The 20413-nt window shown below is 37.0% G+C and overlaps 1 protein-coding gene across 12 annotated transcripts in view; it reads left to right on the forward strand.

The window, feature by feature from the left end:
- Window positions 1-20413, forward strand: part of SLC12A6 (solute carrier family 12 member 6) — an 86907-nt gene that overhangs the window by 25415 nt on the left and 41079 nt on the right. For 5 of the 12 annotated variants that reach the window (XM_036296196.1, XM_036296227.1, XM_036296223.1 and 2 more), the window contains one exon: window positions 16592-16636. The exons of 1 other annotated variant lie outside the window; for it this stretch is intronic. In XM_036296196.1, coding sequence (XP_036152089.1) covers window positions 16592-16636 — 45 coding nt within the window. Of the gene's footprint in view, window positions 1-14815; window positions 14873-15495; window positions 15602-16591; window positions 16637-17821; window positions 17943-19191; window positions 19211-20413 lie in introns of those variants that run through there. 6 more of the 12 variants (XM_036296229.1, XM_036296240.1, XM_036296231.1 and 3 more) reach the window with 4 other exon arrangements.

The following is a 20413-nucleotide window of genomic DNA, read 5'->3' on the forward strand; positions in this document are numbered from 1 at the left end:
GCAGGAACTTTGTCTCTTGTATACATTGCTGATCTGTTATCAACATCCAGTGTCTACAGCACTGTCTTGCACATAGTAAGCAACCAGTACATAATTATTGAATAAGAAATGAATGAAAGAGTGTGATCATGTATTGGCCTGGAAGATCAAGTGGAAGAAATATCAAAGCACAGAGGCAAATATACAAAGAGATTAAAAATTTTAAAAAAGGTGAGAGCCCCACTGGTGTGGCTAAGTGGTTGAGGGTTGACCCAAGAATCAGGAGGTCACAGTTCGATTCCCAATCAATGATTCTGATCATTGATGTTTTTGTTTTTTTTAAATCCTCACCTGAGGATATTTTTTCATTGATTTTCTTTGGAGAGAGTGGAAGAGAGAGGGAAAGACAGAGAAATATCGAAGTGAGAGAAACACATCGATTGCTTGCCTCCTGCACGAGTCCCGACCAGGGCCTGGGCCAGGGAGGATCCTGCAACCGAGGTTGACCAGAATCAAACCCAGGACCCTTCAGTCTGCAGGCCAACTCTCTGTCCACTGAGCCAAACCGGCTAGGGCTCATTGATGTTTCTATTTCTCCCTCCCTCTCACTTTCTCTCTGAAATCAAGAAAAATATTTTTAAAAATCTATTTAAAAAAAAAGATAAGAGACTTGGAGAATAGATTCAGGACACCTAATGTGGCTAATGTAATTTCCTGAGTTAAAGACTTCATTGCATAGAATAAAGTTTCAGGGAAGATCAGTGATAGAAAACATAAACCTAGAGTTATCCTAGTAAAATGTTTGAGCTCCAAGGATTCATCTTAGAAGCTTCCAGATAGAATTTATTATACCTATAAAGTATCAGACTGGCATCAGATTTGTAATCCACAACACTGGAAATTAGGAGATAGTGGAAGAGTATCCACAGATTACCAAGATAAAAAATAATCCAAATCCATATTCTCAGTGAAGACACCATTCCCCTACAAGTGGGAAATACAGTACAAATATACAAAAATACAAATATTTCCTCTGAGAATATTTAAGAAAGGTTTTTAATGAAGTAAGTGAGCCAGAACAGAGATCACAAGATGAAAGGGATAGAAGTAGTTGAAAATGACAGACTCTGTGGGTATGTTATGTCAATGCTAAGTAAGGACTCTAACCAAAATGGACATACTTTAGGGAACAATTTAATAATATTTATGATGTAAAAGTACTAAATAAGTCAATGGGAAAAACCCTTAAAAGTGTGGGAGGAAAAAGGTAAAAGCTTTCCAAATAGAGATGAGGAGAGGAAAAAGTGCCAATAGGCACATAGAAAGTTGCTCAAAATTATTCGCCATTAGGGAAATGCACATCAAAGCCACAATGAGGCATCACCTCACACCCCCTAGGAAGGCTTTAATAAAAAAGATTGACAATAACAACTGTTGACGAGGATATGGAAAAACTGAAACCCTCATACACTTCTGGTAGGAACAAAATGTTACAACCACTTTGGAATACAGTTTGGCAGTTCCTCAAAAAGTGAAACATAGAGCTACCCTATGACCCAGCAATTCTACTCCTAGATATATACACAAATAAAACGAGAATAAACGTCCACACAAAAACTTGTACAGGAATATTCATAGCAGCATTATTCATAATAGCCAGAAAAAGATAGAAACAACCCAAATGTCCACCAACTGATGAGTTAATTAATAAAATGTGGCATATTTGTATAATGGAATATTATTTGCCAATAAGAATACATGAAGTACTGATAACATGCTACAATGTGGATGAACCTTGAAATAATCTACAGAAAATAGATTAGGGGTTACTTTGGATTGGCAAGGTGACGGAATGAGATGGAGCTTGACTGCTAATGGGTACAGGGTTTCTTTTAGAGGGGGACCAAATTCTAAAATTAGATTGTGGTGAGAGTTGTATAACAATGTGAATATATTAAGAAACATTGAATACTAAATGGGTAAATTATCAAAGCATTGTATAAGTGCATGTGTATATACACATCCTGTACATACACACCAAAAACAATATTTTAAAATTTTTCAATATATATATACTAGTATATACCATAGTTTTTACTTTTTTGTATGAAAATTTAGAAAGATATTAAATTTAGCTTGCATTGAGCAGTTAATCTTTAACCATGACATGAAATCAATACAGGCTTTTAAAATATCACAAATGTGCCCTAGCCGGTTTGGCTCAGTGGATAGGGCATCAGCCTGCAGACCAAAGGGTGCCAGGTTTGATTCCAGTCAAGGGCACATACCTTGGTTACAGGCTCCTTCCCGGCCCGGGCCCTGGTCGGGGCTCATGCAGGAGGCAACCAGTCGGTGTGTTTCTCTCACTTTGATGTTTCTCTTTGTCTTTCCCTCTCTCTTCAACTCTCCCTAAAAATCAATGGAAAAATATCCTTGGGTGAGGATTAACAATAAATAAATATATCACAAATGTTTATCATTTCATCTTAGCCCCTATAATGCAAGGCTTTAGCTCCTTAGTTCCTTAGCTCTTCAGCTTCATTGAATTCGAGTGTTTGGGTCAATTTCCTCCCCTCCTTGTTAAGGAGGTAGTCTATATGGTCAGGCCTTATTCTTCTAAAACCATCTTAAAATGAAGGAAGCATGAAATATGTTTGCTAAAATGCATGAAGAATAATTTTGATCATTTACAAGCCAAAGAAGGACATAAGGTATCAACAATATTCTTGAATGTTTGCAGTAATTCCCAAATCCTTTTTTCTGTTACTTCTTGGTGAGATTTTTCTGTTTTTTCTCTTAACTGTGTAAGTACTCCCCTTTCCTAGCATTTGTACTTTTCTTGGCTAATCAGTTTGTGGACTTGGCCCAAGAAACTATCTTTATGTTTATGTTATGCTGTGGACTTTATTAAATCTGCTTTCTGCTATTATGCTTGCTATGTTCCAAGTGTTAAATAGACTAGGCATTGAAATCAAAACTATCTTCATCACAGATAAGTTTTTCAACTTCCAGTGAATACTCCCATATATCTAGGAAGAGTTTTAACAAAACGTAGTCACTCAAATAAGTTCAGAACATACTTTACATCCTATTCATTTTCTTTATGCAGATCTGAAGCCCAAACAAAACTAACAACAAAAAAAGTGTCCTTATAGCCCTGGCTGGTTTGGCTCAGTGGATAGAGCGTAGGCCTGAGGACTGAAGGGTCCCAGGTTCGATTCCAGTCAGGTTCATTTAAAATAAAAATAAAAAGTGTCCTTTTAAGAACATTTCTCATGCTTGGTACATCCTACTAAACAGCACTGGTTTCCTCAAGGGCCTCTATTAATCTAATGCTTATACTTAGCATACACACCAGAATTTGAAGGATATTATTAATCAAGTATACCCAGTATTGATGGCAGATCTACCTGTACCTCCTAGTGTCTCCTACCTCTTTTTTTCTACCTGGGACCCAATGTTGTCCCCTAGTACTATCAGTTCCACCTCTTCCAACATTGGACTGTCCCCCTCTCTGCACTATAGTGGGCCCCTGCTGCAAGAGATGGCCTTCAGTGGCCTGTACATCACTCATATAACTCTGGTCCTGGTTCTTGGTTTATTCAAGCTTCAGCTACATGCCTGCTGGCTACTGTTGTCTTACCACCTTTTTGTTAAACCAAGCCAGATGGATCAGAGGGGAGATTGCTAAATGAATTCTCTTCAGTTTCTTCATGACTTGTGTATAGTATTCTCTGCTCCCACAGGCATGTTTGACTCTGCATTTTCACCACTTCTACCTTCATGAACTTCCTCATCCTTTTAGAGTCTAGATTTGTTGGGGGGAAATCGGCATGACAGCATTACAGTCAGTTCTTTCAATGATTTTTTTTCCCCTCTGATTCCTTCTATGGTTGCACTTTCTTCTGTTCTCTAGTATTTCCAGGGCTTCTCAGCTCCTCTCTTTTTGTATTGACTTTTAGGAAAGTTTATCCTTTTATCTTCAACTCTTACGGTGTTTTTTGTTTGTCTGTCTTTTGTTAATCCTCACCTGAGGATATTTTTTCCATTGCTTTACAGAGAGTGGAAGAGGAGGAAGGGAGGGAGGAAAAAAGAAACATCAATGTGAGAGGCACATTCATTGGTTGCCTCCCGCATGTGCCCCAACAGGGAGCGGGGAGCGAACCCACAACCCAGTTGCATGCCCTTGTCCAGGAATCGAACCCTTGACCCATCGGTGCATTGTCTAATGCTCTAACCACTGAGCACACCAGCCAGAGCTCAACTATTACGTTTTGATGATGACTTTGAAATCATTATTTCCAGCATTAACATTTTGTTGAAACTAGTCCTGATTTTCTATCTCTGGGTCTTTTTCTTTGAAATCACTTCACATCAGTCAATTATTTAACAAACAAGTATTGAACATTTTACAGTGTGTACAAAGCTCTATAGTGTGTACACAGGTTACAAAAAGTTGTTATTGTCACAGCCACATTAAATCCCAGATTGACTCACAAGGCCTTCTCTCATTCTCTCTCTTTAAAAAAATTGTTTGTTTACTTTCCTCCTTTCATTCTTTTTTTTTTTTTTTCATGTATTTTATTGATTTTTTACAGAGAGGAAGGGAGAGGTATAGAGAGTTAGAAACATCAATGAGAGAGAAACATCTATCAGCTGCCTCCTGCACACTCCCTACTGGGGATGTGCCCACAATCAAGGTACATGCCCCTGACCAGAATCGAACCTGGGACCCTTGAGTCCACAGGCTGATGCTCTATCCACTGAGCCAAACCGGTCAGGGCACCTCCTTTCATTCTTAATCTTGGCAGTTGTGTTGCTGGTGGTGAGGAGTAGGGCATATGTCGCAGCTATGAAAATTGGTGCCACAATTTTCCAGCCTCAGCTGTGCTGTTAACACTATTCAGAATTTCTTCTACGTGATTCTAGTTAGCCTCTTTTCTCTAAGTTTCTCGCAAAACTTTAAAAATGCTCGTTAAGCCCCCCCCTCTTCCATTCCCTTATAGTTAGCATGACTGAACTACTTCACAGAAATTTCCAAAATGCCTCTTCCCAAATTCTTACCAACACCTGTATTCACACCTATCCTTTACCCTCTTCCTTCTTATTCAATTTTCATCTGTAGAGCTGTGCTATAGAGCCTTTCTTGCCTCCCCTCTCTTGTGTTTTCTACTACTTTATTGATTCCTTTGCCTCAATATATTAAAATACTCGATAGTTCTGTCTCCCCCTGTCTCTCCCTCTCTTTTCCTCTGTCTTTAACACATTAAGCGCCCCGTCAGTCACCAGTGACTGACATTTTACTTTCCGTCCGGAAGACAAAACAGGCTGGGCGCATAACGTATTAACCAATTGTTGTTCATTTAGTCTCCCAAATATTTCTCAAATCTCTCCTCTCCATCCTCATTGCTGCTACATTAATTTATGTTAGTCCTTTGTCACTTCTTGTCTAGGCTCCTAAAGCCACCCATTACAGTAACTACCATATGAAATTTTCTCAAATGTGAAGGTCATCCTTTTATTTTCCCATTTAAAACCCTGTAATGTTTTCCCATTGCCCACTGAATCAAGTCTGTACTGCTTAGTAGGTCATACATGTTCCTTCATGATCTAGAACATCTCAACTTAACAGCCTCCTTGTCTATCAGTCTTTTATACATACTGCACTCCAGATATAAGAAATGTTCTTGAAAGTCTATTTCCACATATTTGTTCCATCTTCCTGGAATGTTCTTTCCTGCACTTACCAAGCACTTACTCTTCTAAGACTGAGCTCAGACATCACTTCTTCCTTAGTGGCTTTTCCATTACATTTTCCAGGGAAAGTAATGTAATGTACATACTTCCATATCTCTTTGTCTATATCTCTAATATAGTACTATAATCACCGTGATGTAATTGAGTTAATAATAACAGCTACCTATTGCTACTATTTTAGACACCATGCGAGAGATGCTTGTTAGCATGTGGGTAAATCACAGTGGTCTCATAATGCGCAAGCCTGTCTGTCTCTAATAAAGCTGGCATTCATTTCACTGCATATTGCACTCACATATCCTTACCTGAAATACTGCTCTCATTTGTAGACTTCTACTTAAAATTTCCAAACTGGGGTTTTGAATTCTACGTGATTTTTCAGGTTTTTTACAAAGTTCTACTTAGAGCTCACACTGCCTTGATCCATATTGTTCTGCTCCTTCTTGGGCCTTTGCAGCCCTAAAGGCTATACCACAGGTTACTGGCTCTACCACCTTGGGCAACGCAGTTTGGCTCTCCCAGAGCTAGTTTGGAAAATGGGAATGATTCTTCCTCACAGGGCCACTGTGAAGATTTGGTATGATGGAGGTAGGAAATTTTACCTAAATTAAGTCATTCAGAGACTACCTTTATAAACTTCCCCGTTTTATGTATCATCTTTGCATTAATTTAGTATTTTTTCTTAGATTGAGTCACTGATTTTCTGGGGCTTTTTATAAAGGAAACTTGCACTAAATGAAATGCCAGCATGATTGCCATAAATAGAGTATAAACTAAAAATAAATGTGATGCAAATGATATTAATCTAGCTAGATACTATTGCCATGCAGAGGCTCTGAGCCTGTTAAAAAAAGAAAGAGAGCATCAAGTTTTGAAGAAATGTTCAAGAGATTCCAGCACAGATGTAAAAGCATAATATTTGATTAAGTCCTTTGACTCTGCATTAACAGTGTTAATGGCAGAGGTGTAGAGAGATGGTGAAGGTGGAATCATATCCTGATCATCTAAACTCAAGAGTTAGAACCTACCAAGACATTTAGAACAAAATGAATATAATACACTTTTTAAGGTAAAAATTACAACAAATACTTATGAATACATGTATTCTTCTAGAAGTAATCAAAAGTATAAAAATAACAGAAATAAAATAGTCTGGTTACTAAACTTTTTCAAATATCAAAAACAGGATCATATTTGCTGTTCTATGTGGATGACCTTTATCTCTTCCTACTTTCTCTACCCTTTCTGACTCTATTAGCTTTCATATCACTTGAGTTTCCCTTACCCTTCTCATGTCCTGTGGGAAGCAGGGCACCTTGTCTGACTGGAGTATATTTGTATGATATTTTTATGGCTAGAGGCCTCACTTCAAGTTTCTGGTTAGATGTCACATTATCTAATAGACCTTTTTATTTTATTTTTATTTTTTTAAAATATATTTTTATTGATTTCAGAGAGGAAGGGAGAGGGAGAGATAGAGATAGAAATGTCAGTGATGAGAGAGAATCATTGATCGGCTGCCTCCTGCATGCTCCACACTGGGGATTGAGCCCGCAACCCAAGCATGTGCCCTTGACTGGAATCAAACCCGGAACCCTTAAGTCCACAGGCCGATGCTCTATCCACTGAGCCAAACTAGCGAGGGCTGAGAGACCTTTTTAAACTTGGTATCAAAACCAGCACAGAAACCACCCCCCACTAATTCTCTCTTCTCTTCCTCTGCTTTCTTGTTTGTTTATTATTACTCTTCACATATAATGTAGTTTGTTGTTTGTTTATTGTTTGTGTCTTCTCCACAAACATGTAAGCTCTTTGATGGTAGGGATTTTGTTATTTTAGAATAGTGCTTCACATGTGGAAGATACTAAATAATATTGAATAAATGAAGGAAAAGAACTACAAATTTTAAAGTAACATGGACATTAAGTTTGCAGATTAACTCATGAGCTCTCCTTCCAGGAGCTATCACCCTCACACTTTTACCATCTTTACTACATTCATTATCATACTTTCCTAAGATTCCTAATTGGTTCCCCATTTCTATTCTTGCATCCTCCACAGTCCATTCTCCAACTAGCAGCTCCATCTTTTATTTAGTTTTTATTTTTATTTTTTAATTTAAATCATTTTTATTTTTCAATTACAGTTGATATACAGTAATATATGTTTGTCTTTTAATTATTTTCTTTTTTTAATATTTCAAGGAAAATGATTTTAAATATGTTACATGCAATAAACATTAATATTTCAAGAAAAAAAAGGATTTTAAGTATAATAATATTACCAAAACTGTACTAACATAATGATATCACAAAGTTGTAGGAAATATTAAAAATCTGCAAATAACAAGATTACTTCTATTCTAGAATATTTTCCCCCTCTGGCTCTATTTTTGTTCGTCAGTTTATATTGTTCATTATATTCCACAAATGAGTGAGATCATGTGATATTTATCTTTCTCCGACTGGCTTATTTCACTTAGCATAATGCTCTCCAGTTCCATCCATGCTGTTGCAAATGGTAAGAGTTTCTTCTTTTTTTACAGCAGCGTAGTATTCCCTTGTGTAGATGTACCTCAATTTTTTAATCCACTCATCTGCTGATGGGCACTTAGGCTGTTTGCAAATCTTAGCTATTGTAAATTGTGCTGCTATGAACATAGTGGAGCATATATCCTTTCTGATTGGTGTTTCTAGTGTCTTGGGATATATTCCTAGAAGTGGGATTACTGGGTCAAATGGGAGTTCCATTTTTAGTTTTTTGAGGAAACTCCATACTGTTCTCCGCAGTGGTTGCACCAGTCTGTATTCCCACCAGCAGTGCACGAGGGTTCCTTTTTCTCCACATCCTCGCCAGCACTTGTCATTTGTTGATTTGTTGATGATAGCCATTCTGACAGGTGTGAGATGGTACCTCATTGTTGTTTTGATTTTCATTTCTCAGATGAGAAGTAAACTCTTAATATCTTTTAAAAATTATATGCTTTGGGGAGATTAAAAACGGAGGCAGAATAGGATGCTGCAGGGACATGCTCCCAGGAACAAGCTGGAATTACAACTGAAATACGGAAAGACTTCCTGAATAATCAACGGAAAACTCACAGGAGAGAACCCTGATACCCAAGGACCAAAGGTGGAGACCGCATAGAGACTGGTAGGAGAGGCAGAGGTGCGAAAGAGCTGGCCAGGCACCCACAGACGGCAACTGATGTCCTGCAGAGATATCTCAGGTGTGGGGGGGTGCCACTGAGAACTCTGGGATCTAATCCTGAAGCTGGGCTCCCCAGCAGAGAGCACCAAATCTGAGGAGAGTACCCACATAACATCTAGCTGTGAAAAGCAGTGGGGTGCTGTCTGCCAGGGAGTGGCAGCTGAAAGTTCGGGCACCCTCTTGAAGGGCTAACACACAAAAATTCCCTGTGGAGCTACCCACCTTGTGCTCTAGCAGAGGGAGGGTGACGTGGACTGGAACTGTGAGAGCAAAACCCAGGACTGGGGACTCAGGGGATAGAGCTCAGAAGGCAGACACCCCAAATTTCCTGGACTGAGTCATTCCCTCACACAGCAGAGAACATCTTTCCCACATTGATATCTACCTTTCCTGAGGGGAAGACAGTCGACACACCCTATTGGAAAACACCTTTCCCTGAGGCCACTTAAGAGATTAAAAGTAACAATTAGCCTCCAGACAGAAATAACAGCCCCACCCTGTTGAAAAAAACTCTTGCCACACCTGAGGACAATTGCCTGGAAGCAATTCAAGTTGGAATCCTATTAGTCTGTAGACAGAGGCGGTCTCTGGAGGCTTTGAGTCTTCGCCTGATCCAATTAGTCAGAAACAGTTTTTAACACTGTCCTGCACTAGAGATTGAGAGGTGTATAGGATCTACCTAATTATTATATAGGATCTAATGCATAGTCACAAACCCAAACAGACAACCAAAATGAGGAAAGAAACAATCCCCAAATGAAAGAACTAGTGAATTCTCCAGAAGAAGAGAGAAATGAAGCAGAGATAAGAAATTTATCTGAAACAGAGTTCAGAGTAATTATGTTAAAAATGCTCAACAGTATGAAAAAAAGATATAGTAACTATGAAAAAAGAACAATCTGAGATAAAGAATGACATAACACAAAGAACACATTGGAAGGAATGCACAGCAGATTCGGGGAAGCTGAGGATCGAATCAGTGAATTAGAAGACAGAGTTGAAAATATCACTCAATTAGAGAACCAAAAAGAAAAAACAATTAAAAAACAGGAGGACAGCTTAAGGGAGCTGTGGGACAATGTGAAATGTAACAATATGAGGATAGTAGGTGTGCCAGAAGAGGCAGAAAGGGAGAAAGGAATAGAGAAGGTGTTTGAAGAAATAATGGTAGAAAACTTCCCTAACCTGGTAAAGGAAAAAGTCACACAAATTCAAGAGGCGCAGAGAACCCCAAACAAGAAGAGCCCAAACAGACCCTTGCCCAAACACATCATAATTAAAATGCCAAAAATTAAAGACAAAGAATCTTAAAGGCAGCAAGAGAAAAGAGAATTTACCTACAAAGTAGTTCCCATAAGGCTGACACCTGATTTCTCATCAGAAACTCTCCAGGCCAGAAGGGAATGGCATGAAGTAGTCAAGGTAATGAAAAGCAAGGATCTGAGACCAAGATTACTATATCCAGCAAGGCTATCATTCAAAATAAACAGTCAAATAAAGAACTTCGCAGACCGAAAAAAAAAAAAAAAAAAAGGCTAAAGGAGTTCATCACCACCAAGCCAGCATTACAAGAAATGCTAAAGGGATTGCTATAGGGATTGCTGAGAAGAAGAAACAGAGAGAGAAACCTAGCCATACAGAATTAGAATGGTTATAAATAAGTACCTCTCAATAATAACCCTAAATGTAAATGGATTGAATGCTCCAATCAAAAGGTGTAGGGTAGCTGAATGGGTACAAAAACATGACCCAGCTATATGCTGCCTACTAGAAACCCACCTCAAAACAAAAGACACACATGAGATGAAAGTAAAGGGATGGGAAAAAATTTTCCATGCAAATGGAAAAGAAAAAAAAGCTGGAGGAGCAATACTCATATCTGACAAAATAGACTTTAAAAGCATCATGCTAAGCGAAATAAGCCAGTTGGAGAAAGATAAATATCATATGATCTTACTCATTTGTGGAATATAATGAACAACATAAACTGATGAACAAAAATAGAGCCGGGGGTGGGGGGCTCTATATTCTAGAATATAATAGAAGTAATCCTGTTATTTGCAGATTTTTAATATTTCCTACCACATTTGTGATATATTATGTTAGTACATTTTTGGTAATATTATGCTTAAAACCCTTTTCTTGAAATACTAATGTTTATTGCATATAATATTATATGTAAGATCATTTTCCTTGAATAATTGGTGTTTATTGCATGTAACATCATATTTAAAATCATTTTTCTTGAGATATTAATGTTTACTGCATTTAACATTATTATATTTAAGATTGTTTTTCTTGAAATATTAAGGTTTATTGCATGTAAAAAATAATAAAAAATAAAATAAAATAATTATATTCTTTGTATATTAAAAACTTAGAGAAGTATCTTTTAACTGTCCTTTATGGGGTAAGACTAGAAAATATGATTTATTAATTTTTTCTGTCTTGCTTTACATTTTTATCTCACTGTTTAATTTTACTTTGCCTAAAATTGCCTGATGTTTTTCACTCATCTATCTATTTAAACACAGTTAATCACATGTAAATTCTTCCAGGTCTATCTAGTTTAATTGCAATAAGTTCAAAATCTATATGAAGAGGGATAGGCTTTTCAGATTTTACCTCATTTCAACTTGTTTCCTTCTTAGGTTTCTCACTAAAATGAGGGCCTACTCATATAGAGAGGCAGAATTTAATAAGTGTGAATGTTGAAGTACTTGTCTTTGATTCAGTCTTTAATCATCTTTGCCTAAATCAGAGTCAGATGATTTCTTATGATGGTTGATGCTGCTTTGGTATTTTAAAAGTCAGAGTCCAGAAAATTAGAAATATGTTAAGACTGGTGATTGAGGTATTTGGTATCCTGAAACACTTTTGTAGTATATCTAGATAATATAGACAGCAGCATAATAAAGCTAATCGTCCTGATGTATATACATGTGGCCATGTCTACATTTCCTAAACAATTAGACAACAGTCTTCAATTTAATGAAGTTACTGACTTTATCTTGAATGAAGACAAACTTCCACACTTTTATTTATTTATTTAAAATATATTTTTATTGATTTCAGAGAGGAAGGAGAGGGAGAGGGAAAGAGAGATAGAGATACCAATGATGATAGAGAATCATTGATTGGCTGCCTCCTGCATGCCCCCTACTGGGGATCAAGACTGCAACCTGGGCATATGTCCTGACCGGGAATTGAACCATGACCTTCTGGTTCATAGGTTTACTCTCAACCACTGAGCACCACCAGCTGGGCCACACTGAATTTTAGATGCATAATACAGTAGACTTTATTTGCTTCATTTTCTCTATCAAGAATGGTAGATGAAGTGATTATCAAAGGAAATTCTGGAAAAAAAGACTATTGCTGTGGGCAAGCAAGGGGAAATAATAAAGCTTTTCAGCAAAACTATTTACAGAGGCAGTTTTGCAAGTGAGTACCACCCACAATCATTTTTCTCTCTATTTTCCAAGGCACATGGCAAGAAACTGAATAAAATCTTCATTCTTTACCACTTACCCAAGATTGAGCAAGTACCTATTTGTAAAATGACTATATCATTACTGTTTAGAGGAAATATTTCAGTTTATTTTTATAATTGCATTTGTGAAAAGGTTTATGTGTCTATTTTTTATATGAACTACCACTTGCTAGAATGTCACAGGCTTTTGAGTACTAACTGGTTATATTATGACTCAGAAGTAGCTTAATTTATTAAGACCATTGAAGAGTAGAAACAATTATATTATTGGCAAATTGTTCCTATTATAGGAAGTAATTTGATTAAAATGCTTTCATTTTGATATTAGGAACAACTCCCAGTCTTAGGCAAACTTGGGTGTGCCTTAACCAGTGACATAGGAAAAAATGTTAAATGGGAGAGTTCAGATATAGGACAATAGAAAGATGCCCGGAACAATTTTGTTAATTGCACTGCACAATTTGGATTGCATACTGAGAAACGCCCTTCAGCATAAACCATTTACCAATTATTTTTACAGGCATGCCTAGATTTGCCCTTGTTTCAGCTTTTATATATATTAATGAAGCATTTACAGGCTCTGACGGGTTGATCTTCAACTTACCAAATAAGTAAAGATCCCCCCCCCCCATTCCTTTAATTATAATTGAAAGATAAAAATCTAAGTTGGATTTACAGGAACTACATAGGGTATTCAAAGGAAAAGTATCAGCTTGACTAGAGAATGCACACACATCATTTATGCCCAGCTCAGAAGGCAAGGCAGTATATCATACAGTACAGAAGAACAGAAATTGTTTAAAAGAAAAATCACTTATACTCTGACCTCTAAAATCCTATGACCTCTAAAATCATACCTATTCTGCCTGAGTGTTCTGGGATGTTTTTCAATTTTTTATTCATAGATACATTCCTGGCAATTCCTGATAAATTACTTTGGGCTATTATACTTTGTTTTAGAATAAGAAAGTTAGAATTGCAGCTTATTGAGAAGCATGAACATAGGTTCTCAAGACATCAAGAGTATATCTCTAATCTTTCTCTTCTGGCAGAGGTGGATGTGTCTTTGGCCACTCATTAACCCAGGCATTTGTCTTCTCCACTATAAATACTAAAATCTGAGGTTCTCAATTTGTTCTGTCCTAGAACACCTGAGAAAAAAGACATTCCCATTAATTAAGTGAGAATCAGAATCTTGAGAAAGAATCTTGGTATGGTTTTAGAGAGAGAAATAGAAGATGCTGATAACTTCTCTCCAAATTATCCTTTAGAGTCACTAGAGTAGATCTAGATGATGACTAAAGTTCTTCTGGTTCTAAATTCTGTGTTTCTTTCTCTACTCCTCCTTCCATACTATTTATACACCTGCTTCTCTATAATGATGGGCCCCAAATTTTCCCCTACAAGAGAGAGAGGACAGGGAGAGGATGAGCGAGATCTAGTATGTTAAGTTACTATGGATCTATTATTTCTATTGTGTCTTAATGTGCAAGAACAACTATTTAAAAAAAAATTTTTTTATAGATTTTTAGAGAGGAAGGGGGAGGGGAGAGAGAGAGAGAAACATCAACGATGAGAGCAAATCATTGATTGGCTGCCTCCTGCACACCTCACACTGGAGATCAAGCCCACAACCCTGGCATGTACCCCGAATGGGAATCAAACCCTGACCAATGCTCAACCACTGAGCCATGCCGGCTGGGCTCATATTCTTTTTTATCTTTATTTTTTTTATTGAAATCTAATTGACAAACAACAGTAGTTTAGTTTCAGGAGTATAACATAATGATTTTATATTTGTATATACTGCAAAATGTTTACCACATAAGTCTAGTTAACATTTGTTACCATATGTAGTTGCAGACTTTTTTTTCTTGTGGTGAGATAAATTCCATTTCATCATGGTATATGATTCTTTAAATGTATTGTTGAATTAATTTTGCCAAAAATGTCTTTAGGATTATTGCATCTATGTTCATCAGGGATGTTAGCCTTTAATTTTCTTTTCTTGTGGTGTCTTGACTAGTTTTGGTATCAGAGTAATACTAATCTTGTAAAATAAGTTTGGAAGTAGTCCCACCACTTCCCTTTTTTGAAAGAGTTTGAGAAAAATTGGTATTAATTCTTTGAATATTTAGTAGAATTCACTAATGAACCATATTATTTATTTAGCTAGGAGGTAAGATGAGTTCAAATTAAAACTGGGAATTCACCTGCTAGTATGTTGCAAAAAATATGTTAGAATAGAAAAATTTGGAATTTCTGTTTTTCAAAACTAAATTAAGAATGAAAGTCTTCTAAAAATATATGGCAATATATGCAGCTACTATAAATGTGATAGGAAAATATCTGATATTTATTGTTGACAAATTATAGGTACTTTGATGTAATTTGTTGCCTACATTTGGAGAACATACTAAACTTCAATTAGAGGTTAGTGAAAATAAAGGTGTAATTTTTTTCCCCATTGTTGTTCACAGGCTATCCCCTACCTTTTCCCCTTCCAAAATTGTTATTCCCTAGTCACATTTGAGAAAGCCAGATGTAATCCTGTGTATCACAAGAGACTTAATCTTTGAGGAAAGTGGAGCTGAGTCTTTTCCATATTTAGCCCTTAATGTTTTTCAAGCTTTTAAAATACTTAAGTGGTAGTTGTTAAATGGTGATTGTCAATATCTCTTGCATTAAGAACTTGGCTTATAGCCATTGATTTTATGATAGGTTACTGAAGAAATAGATATTTGTAAAAGCCAGTTTTGTCATTTTATTTTAAAGTTAAATCAGAACATATCTGTTAATAGTTATGCGTGCTGTACTTCTGTCTTGACTTTGAGTTGTTATGGATGTGTGTCACATGTTCCGTTGTCATTAAGGAGAAAATGTAACTCATGTTGTTGGCCCTGAATCATCCTTCTGCTTTATGAAACGAGGAGTATTGCTTTGTCAAGTTTGTGTTGTTGTTGTTGTTATATTTTTTAATCCTCACCTGAGGACACGCTTAGAGAGAGGAAGCGGTGGGGAGAGAGAGACATCCGTCAGTTGCCTTCCATACTGGGGATCAAACCTGTAACCCAAGTGTATGCCCTGACTGGGAATCGAACCATCAACCCTTCAGTGCCCAGTACAGCGTCCAACCAAATGAGCCACTCCAGCTGGGCATGTGTAAGTTTATTTTTTAATATGTTTTTATTGATTTCAGAGAGAGGAAGGGCGAGGGAGAGTTGGAAACATCAGATCAACTGCCTCCTGCACGCCCCCTACTGGGGATCGAGCCTGCAACCAAGGCATGTGCCCTGACTGGGAATTGAACTGTGACCTCCTGGTTCGTGGGTTGATGCTCAACCACTGAGCCATATCGGCCCGGCTGTTATTAGTGTGGTGTTGTTTTTTTTAATTTACTTTTTATTTTAGTAAATATATATGAAAAAATGTGTCATTTTAACCACTTAAGTACACAATTCATTGGCATTAATTACAATTCAGTGTTGTGCAACTACTATCACTGTCTGTTTCTAAAATATCTCATCACCACAAACAGAAATTCTGTACTCATTAAGCAGTAACATCCCATTCCTCTCATCCCTGGTAATCTCTAATCTACTTTGTCTATATATAAACTTGTCTTTTCCAGATATTTCATACAAATAGAACAGTATAGTATTTGTCCTTCTGCATCCAGCTTATTTCCCTTAGCATAATATTTTCAGGGTTCATCATGTTGTAGCAGGTATCCGAACTTCATTTTTTATGTCTGAAAATATTCTGCTGTCAGTATATACCATGTTTTGTTTATCTATTCATCTTTTGAAGGACATGTGGATTGTTCCCACGTTTTGGCTATTGTGAGTAATGCTCTTATAAGCATTGACACACAAGTATCTGTTTGAGTTCCTGTTTTTATTTATTTTGGATATATACCTAAAAGTGGAATTGCTGGGTCATGTGGTAATTCTATTGTTTAACTTTTCAAGGAAGTAATGCAATTATTTTTCCTAAGAGCTTATTATATTTTTGTTATCCTTTCATTAATGTTTCTTAAACACTTAAAAAATTTGTTTTGCTTATTTCCTTGCTTAACTTTTGTTGCTGATTTTTAAGAAATTATTTTGGTCATTCATTTTTTTTTTTTCTTTTCAATTGTTTGTTTTTCAGAGCCAAGTCAGAACTCCATCACAGGGGAACACAGCCAGCTGTTAGGTATAGTATTACTGTGAGGATTGACTCTATAAAGTTACCCTTTTCCTGTTTATACTAACAGACATACTCCCTTCCCTAATTCTATTTTCTATCTCCTCCTTTTCTACTTTTCATTCCTCAACTTTTTTTCCTGCTGTTTCTAGTTCCAACTTGGTAAGTTTTAGGTAACTACTTTTGCAATTGATTGCTAAGACTCAATTTATTCAGTCTGTTCTAAAAATAATTTTTATACAGATATCAAATTATGTTGTACTAGAGGCCTGGTGCACGAAATTCGTGCAGCGGGGCGGGGGCAGGGGGGTCCCTCAGCCCAGTCTGCGCCCTCTTGCAGTCCCAGACCCCTCGCTCCTTACCACTCAGCTCGCTGCTCTCGCTGCGCCTTAGCGCTGCCAGCCATGAGTCCGGCTTTCGGCTGAGCGGCACTCCCCTGTGGGAGCACACTGACCACCAGAGGGCAGCGCCTGCATTAAGTGTCTTCCCCCTGGTGGTCAGTGCACGTCATAGTGACCGGTCGTTATCTGAAACTAATGTAATGTTCCTTGTCATTATACCTCAATAAAAGTAATTTTAACTTAGTCTGTGGTGTTAAAAAATCTGTAAGAATTGGACCTTTCTTGCTCCCCCAAGATACTTTCTAGGGAATTCTTCAGAAATTTTAATTTTTATATTGTATATGACTATCTTTTTTTACTTTTTCTGTGAATGAAATTATATTACACAGGCTGTTCTGGACTCCCTTTTGTTCACTAAGCATTTTTTTAAAAATATATTTTACTGATTTTTTACAGAGAGGAAGGGAGAGGGATAGAGAGTTAGACACATCGATGAGAGAGAAACATCGATCAGCTGCCTCCTGCATACCCCCCACTGGAGATATGCCCCCAACCAAGGTACATGCCCTTGACCAGAATCGAACCCGGGACCCTTCAGTCCACAGGCCGACACTCTATCCACTGAGCAAAACCGGTCAGAGCAGCATTTTATTTTGGACATCTCATACCAGTACATCTACCTCATTTCTTTGTGGCAGAATACTATTCTATTGTATTCCTATGCTATAATTTTACTCAGCCAGTTGCCTATTCCTGAGCATTTAAGTTATTTCCAGCTCTTTTACTGTTACAAATTATGTTGCCATGAACATCTTGTACATGTATTCTTGCATTCCTCTTGATATATTTGTAGAATAAATTCCTAGCAGATGAATTCCTTACTCAAAGGGTATGTACACTTTTAAAAAGATACATCAACTTAAACTCCCACCAATAAAGAGAATGGATGCATACTCGGCTCCCTGTCATCAAAAGTAGGTATATCAACCACAAAATTTTTTTCTTAACCTAATCAGTGAAAATGGCATCTCTAGTTTGTATTTGTGCTTCTTTAATTATGAGTAAGAACTTTTAAGTATATTAACAGCCATTTTTTGTGTGTATATCTTTTGGTTTGAGGCTTTTTTTTTTTTTTTTTTTGATCCTCACTCAAGGATATGTTTTTATTGAGTTTTAGAGAGATGAAGGGAGAGAGACAGAGAGAGAGACATTGATGTGAGGGAGAAACCATTCATTGTCTCTCAGACTGGGCCCTGACTAGGGATTGAACCCACAGTCTAGGTATGTGCCCTGACTGGGAATCAAACCCATGACCTTTTGGTGTATGGGATGGTGCTCCCACTAACTGGGGCACCCAGCCAGGGCAGTTTGTGGTTTATTTTGATTTGTAGGTTGCTGAACTTTTAGCTGTTTGAATATGTGCAAAGCAGCTGTGAAAAATGTAAGCTGCCAAAATGTTTGAAGTGGGAAAGTACTTGTTTGCTTATTAAAGGTTCAGAGTATTTGCTAAAGAAACTGAAATACTTCTTGTCTTCTCTTTCAAGGTTAAGGACATAAGTTTCTGGTCTTCACATTCCTTTAGATTAGTTTATGTGCTGGAACAGTACATGGCACCCTTGGCACTAATTAGATATTTGTTAAGTAAATGATTTGACTTAAACATAGCTAGAAATCTGATCACCAAGGTGTTAGTTATAGCCTCATGATATTGGGGCTGTCACCATTCCTTTTTTTATATTAGTTTATTTAAACTGTTCCAAATTAGTCTTCTCTATATAATAATTTTATATTTGGATCAGGAATGGTTAAGATTTCATCAAAAGATTTTTGTCATATCATGAAAAGTATATTTCCCCCTAAATGATTAAATTGTTCCTGTTTCTGATACATGACTAGCAGGTGGAGAAGTTTGAGAGTAGTTCATCATCTGACCAGGAACAGGTGGTAGTGGAGGTAGGGGAGGACTTAGCTAATGAAATGTGCCGTAGGGGGGTTGGCACTGTTCAGTGTTACTAAACTGGATTTTGTTTCCACTTAGGCACTTGTAGTAAAAGATAGCAGACTAATTATAGGGAAAAAGAAAAAGTATGTGATTGTGAAGGAAAGGTTTTCTTAATCAGTATTAGCCAAAAACCCTAATAATGTTGCAGAGAGACTTCTCCAGGCATTTGGCAACCCACAATTGCATTCAATTTTAAACAAGTCTGGGAATTTATCCAGAGTCTTCTGGCCAGATTCTCAAGTAAGTACATCCTGCTTGCTATCCCGGGTTGTCTCTCCCAAGTTCATTAGGTCAGATTGTATTTCCTTTTTTCTCATGCTCTGGCTAACTACCATCTTCTGTTTCCCATCTGTATCTTTGTCTTAGCTACAGCCTCAAAATCCTTAAAAAGACTGGTTTATTAAAAAATACATATTGTTTGCAAAAAAGTGAAAGTTGATTTTTTTGTTATACTTTCCAATTATAGTTCTCAGAAAAGGCACTGGTAGCTTGAATTCAAATCTTGCCAGCTCTCTATAAAAACCTCATTTAGGATAATTTGAAAAACTGTTCATTTGCTTTGCCTACCCGCTGAATGGAATTTATCATAGCATTTTCCAGGCCTTCTAAATGTTTTTTCTGTTAACAGGGTGCAGTTCTTTCAAGGTACCTACTGTTCCCAGTGACTCATCAGAGCTCTTGCAAAACTCAGGGTCAGGCTGAGGAGACACATGAAAGGGTGAAACTGTGGTTGTGATAGAGAATCAAGCTTTATGCTTATGATTTATAACCTCTCTCTGTCTCTCTCAGTGTGTGTGCGTGCGTGCGTGCGTGCGTGTGTAATTTTCAATTTAAAAAATTTTAGAAAGCAAGCAAGCAAGCAAATGAGCAGTGGGCCTTAGCACTCTTAAACATTTTACCAAACATTCCAGGAAAAATAATTCCACTCTTCTACAGTTTCTCTCAAGGAATAGAAGAACAAGTAAACACTCCCAACTCAGTTTGTGGCGTGCCTTACTTTGATACCAAAACTTAGGAGTGACAATATGAGAAAAGTGTAGTCCAGTTTTACTTATGAACACAAATATAAATATCCTAAACAAAATATTGGCATCTGAATCAAGCAATATATTTAAAAATTGTCCCTGTTGACCAGGTTGTGTTTCTAGTAGAAGACATGGTTGGTTTATTATTAAAAATCAATATATTAACAGTATGTTAACAGATTAGAGGAGAAATATGACCTCATCTTAATAGATACAGAAAAAACATTTGATTTCAAACATGATTCCAATATTTAAATTTATGAGTGCATAATGATACTTTGAAAACCTTATTGATCTCCAGTGGAATATCTTAGTGAACCAATCATTATTCTGAGAATTGGTCAATAAAGGGTAAAAGTGAAGTATTTCCTTGCCTTTATACCAATGGATAACCAAATAGGATATTAGAAGGAATGTC

The sequence above is a fragment of the Myotis myotis genome, unplaced genomic scaffold (assembly GCF_014108235.1).
Source record: "Myotis myotis isolate mMyoMyo1 unplaced genomic scaffold, mMyoMyo1.p scaffold_m19_p_1, whole genome shotgun sequence".
NCBI lineage: Eukaryota > Metazoa > Chordata > Mammalia > Chiroptera > Vespertilionidae > Myotis > Myotis myotis.